Raw genomic sequence first — 3,959 nt, 5'->3', positions numbered from 1 at the left:
ATCCCAGCCAATGGCGTAACAGACGCGCGTCACGTGACCGCATTTTTTGCCCCGACTCGGGGAAAAGAAACGGATCGTCCGAAACTTTGCGACGTCTGAGGGCCGATTTTGAGACGAAATAAATTAGCGGCGAGCGTTGGGACTGCGGGAAAAAGCACGCGACTACAATAAACCGAACGTCGCGGCGACGACAGGGTGCGCTCGCGATCAAAACAAACACCAAAACAAACAGTCGGGCCGCCAGCTTCCACTGTGCTTGGAGCACGTGACTCACAAACGTGATGGGTGTTGATGGTGGACGTGATCCCCGTGGGCTTGTGATCGTGGCCACAGACCGTGGCGTCGTGGACGCGAGCTCGCTTAATTAAGTCAGTGGTCAGCGTATTGAATAATGTCGGAGCCCGTAGCGACGGCCGAGGAAGCTCGCCCCAACGTAGACTTGGAGCTAGAACAGCGAGTGAAAGGCAGCTGTGGCCGCATCTCGGAAAACGCCCACATCTTCGCGAACGAGCCCTCGCTGGCTTGCTACCGCCTCCAGGAACACGTGAGGCGGTCGCTGGGCGCCGCCGTGGAACGACGTCTTCAGCTGGCCGAGGCCCGACACGAGCTGAGGGGCAAGTGTTACGACCTAGACTACTCGATCGGGGCGCTGAAGGGCTTTCAGCAGAGCAAACAGCATCTTGACAACATCCAGGAACTGCTCAAGAACGCGGTGTTCGTCAAGCAGCAGCTGGCGCATGGGGAGGCGCGGCAGCTGGCCAAGGCAAGTAGTGCGGCTGCAAAGGGGGGAGTGAAAAGGATCCATTTTAGCAGGCTACCTCAGCAATCATTTCTACCCCCTCTCCCCCCACTGACACTCCTACATAAACTCCTGAACCTCTGTACAATCAGTAGACATCACCCAATAGAAGGAGAGGAAGACAGGAATTAATCGTTGCAGAAACAGAAAGCGAGTAGATTTAAGGAAGACAAAAAGGGTATGGATATAGCGCCTCAAATTCAGTAGCGTGTCAGTCTTAATTTGAATATTCCAGGGCATCTCAAAGCAGTTAGTATATGTATGGCTCAGTAATTGCTGTATGCTTTAGCTGTACCCCAGATGATTGACAGCTTCATATTTCAACTACTCAATGTTGCCTGCTTAGCTAGTTTGTTTGCCTGCACACGACGTTGCATCCTACCAACGGAGATATCCCACTTGATCTTTCTGAGAAAATCTAATTTGGTGGCACAAAATATATCTTGCAAAAAATACACATGCGGCTGCAAAGTCCTTCACAGCGGCCGCCGACGCTATGCGGAGGGCAAGTTCGTCTGCTTCTTGCGCAGGGGGTAGCGGTGACGTCAGAACGCCGAGCCCCGATTGGCTGATTGCGACCCACTATCTGAGCGTCGTCTGCTCGCAACGTCATCTGTGTCTGTCTTACCTTTCCTGCGGCTTTCGGAAGTGCAGAGGCCAGATTCACGAAACAATCTTACGCCAAAAATGTGCGCAAGACAAAACGTAAGAGCAAATTCGTATTCACGAAACGAAATTATCGTAAGTTTTGCGCAGGTTACGACGGAATCCTGCTAAAGCTCCGAAGCTATCTTATGCACTTCTTACGATCAAATCAGCAAGGCCGACAGCGTCGCTCAATTACTTGGTCGCGACGACCAACGGACGTTTATTTTTGTACGTGCTCTTCTCACGCATTCCGACTACAAGCAGCAAGAAAAAAAGGAAAAAGTACTTGAATTAAACCACAACAAACAAGAACGCTGGATCCACAAACACCCGGGAAATGCTCCAACGGCCACGATTCCACCGACCTCGACCAAGAGAGCTCGGCAGATAGGCCTTGCAGGCACTCCGACGGTCCTTGGCCAAGACCGTCTGCCCACGACCGGCTGGCGTGCTGAATGGAATATGCCCGCGCGACCCTTGTGAACCCTTCCCGTATTATGCTTTGATCGCTGACCTCTATTTTAGATCAAGAGGTCAATCTCTTTCTCTTGTCATCTCCTTGTTTTCCGATGCAGCAGAGACTCTCGTCGCTGAAAAAGCGGTGAATCCCCGACAGACGCAGGAAAGGCAAAGCGGCCATTGCTTCGACTTGCAGACGTAAAGCAGACGACGTTAACTGCGCCAACCTGCTGACGCCGTTAAAGAGTGAGGAGTCTCGCTGCACACGAAAGGAGGGAAAAAGTATTCGGGAGGGAACTTGCGGACACTAACACGCTCACTCTCGGTTCTTAGCAAACAAACTTCGGCGCCTCGGGACACCTCGCCAGTGAGTCCTTTGACTTCCCTCTTTGATGCGAGTCTGCTAGTTGTTAGACAAAAACAACAGACCGCTCGATTTATTTCGTCTGCCCTCTCTGAAAGGCGAAGTCGAGCTCGCTCGTAATGACCTGCACCTCCGAAAGTCGCAAGAAAGGTAAGACAGACGCAGACGACGTTGCAAAGGAGCAGGCGACGCTCAGATAGGGGGTCGCGATCAGCGAATCAGGGCTTGGCGTTCCGACGTCACCACTACCTCCTTTCTCATGCGCAGAAGACGAAAATGAGCCCACTTGCGAGGCCATATTGTTACATTCACCTTACCTACACTGGCACCGGTTGCATGCCACACACAGAAGTACGCTGCCCAACCCTTTTCTGCCAGAGGCTGGTGTGCAGGTATATCAATCGAGCCCACTGGCCACTGCAAGCCATGTACTCTCCTTGTCGAACCTTTGCAAACAATTACCTCTGCACTGGGTTCGTCCAATTGACCTGCATTAGCTGCACTCGGTGCACACTGCCATATTCAATTTACAAGTGCAGCCTGTATGACACAACCGGAAGTGCATTTTCCTGCACTTTTCTGCACCGGTGCAGGGAAAAAAAAAAAAGCTCCAGTTGCGCTCCCGATCAGAATTGTAGGTCATCAATGAGCTGGTGACGTTTGAACACTAGACTAAAATCCCCCCCAGGCTATGGAGACCAGTGGATGGCGCGACGTAGGAGTCTCGAGACTTTTGTGTCGTCTCTCGTTCTTACTGGTCTCGGTGTTTTAGACTCTCATGCTCCACATCAGATGCATTCCTAGGACGTGCTTTGCTGTAAAAACAAACAACCATGGTTTGGATTTCTGCAGAGGCCATCACGTCTGCAACGCCTGTCCGGCTCCTTCGACCTGGCTGCCGCTCAGCAGGGACCCGGTTTTGCAGGCGGCCTGAGCAGTTCGCCGTCCCTGGGATCGGACATGCGCACCTGCCACCCAGCAGCCACCCTGCGCTCGGCCAGTGCCTCCCCGAGGAGGCCGAGGGCTGCGTCAGTGTCATCAGACGCACCCTCCACGTGATCGGGCAGTCCTAGCTGAAGAACTGATTACACCCCGCATCAGCTGCTGTGTTCACTTTAGCCAATATTACTTGTTACTAGACCAACATAGGTCTGGAACTTGCATGCATGAGGGTAGCCCCCTTAGGCCCAGCCACCCGTCATTTCAAGTGCCACCTAGAAACTGCGCATTAAAACCGCATCTTCTCTGGAGTGCAGCGAGTGCTGCGCTTCGAAACCCGTGCATTTCATGAAGCATGCTGTAGTTAGTGCTACAGCCGTCTCCAAAATGGCGGTGCATCGAACGACGGTAGCTGGACCCTGGGGGAAGGAGCACTGCTTGTGGAGGGTGCTCCTCTTGCCCCAACAGAGTTGACCCAAACAATGTAGACTTTGGCCAATCACCACTTCAGAAAACCTAGTCAAGGACGAGGGGGTCAACTTTGCAACAAGCATCTTGGTTCTGTGTGCGACGGGCAGAGGAGCTTTTCAAACCTTAACAGCTTGCGTTGTGCTTGGAGGCTGGTGATGGTTCAACACGACAGTCACCAACAGGATGGAAATGACGGAGGTCCTTCAGTTGTACATACTCTAGGACAGCCTCCTTACCTTCGATAAGGCTTCAGCAGCTCAATGAGCCGAATGTGCACGT

At 52.7% G+C, this 3,959-nt stretch overlaps 1 protein-coding gene across 2 annotated transcripts; it reads left to right on the top strand.

Annotated features, from left to right (window-relative positions):
• The first annotated feature begins 214 nt into the window (after nucleotides 1–214).
• LOC115313831 (BLOC-1-related complex subunit 8) lies at nucleotides 215–3,367 on the top strand. 2 transcript variants are annotated; one of them, XM_040207677.2, is made up of 3 exons: nucleotides 249–614; nucleotides 695–763; nucleotides 3,123–3,367. In XM_040207677.2, the coding sequence occupies exons 1-3, from the start codon at nucleotides 392–394 to the stop codon at nucleotides 3,341–3,343; spliced, it is 513 nt and encodes a 170-aa protein (XP_040063611.1). In that variant the 5' UTR covers nucleotides 249–391; the 3' UTR covers nucleotides 3,344–3,367. The 2 variants fall into 2 exon arrangements, with proteins under 2 accessions (XP_029828699.2, XP_040063611.1); XM_029972839.4 differs by having other exon boundaries at nucleotides 215–763.
• Nucleotides 3,368–3,959: the final 592 nt, after the last annotated feature.

The sequence above is a fragment of the Ixodes scapularis genome, unplaced genomic scaffold (genome assembly GCF_016920785.2).
Source record: "Ixodes scapularis isolate PalLabHiFi unplaced genomic scaffold, ASM1692078v2 PGA_scaffold4__175_contigs__length_147842914, whole genome shotgun sequence".
Taxonomy (NCBI): domain Eukaryota; kingdom Metazoa; phylum Arthropoda; class Arachnida; order Ixodida; family Ixodidae; genus Ixodes; species Ixodes scapularis.
This window is presented reverse-complemented; position numbering and strand designations above follow the sequence as displayed.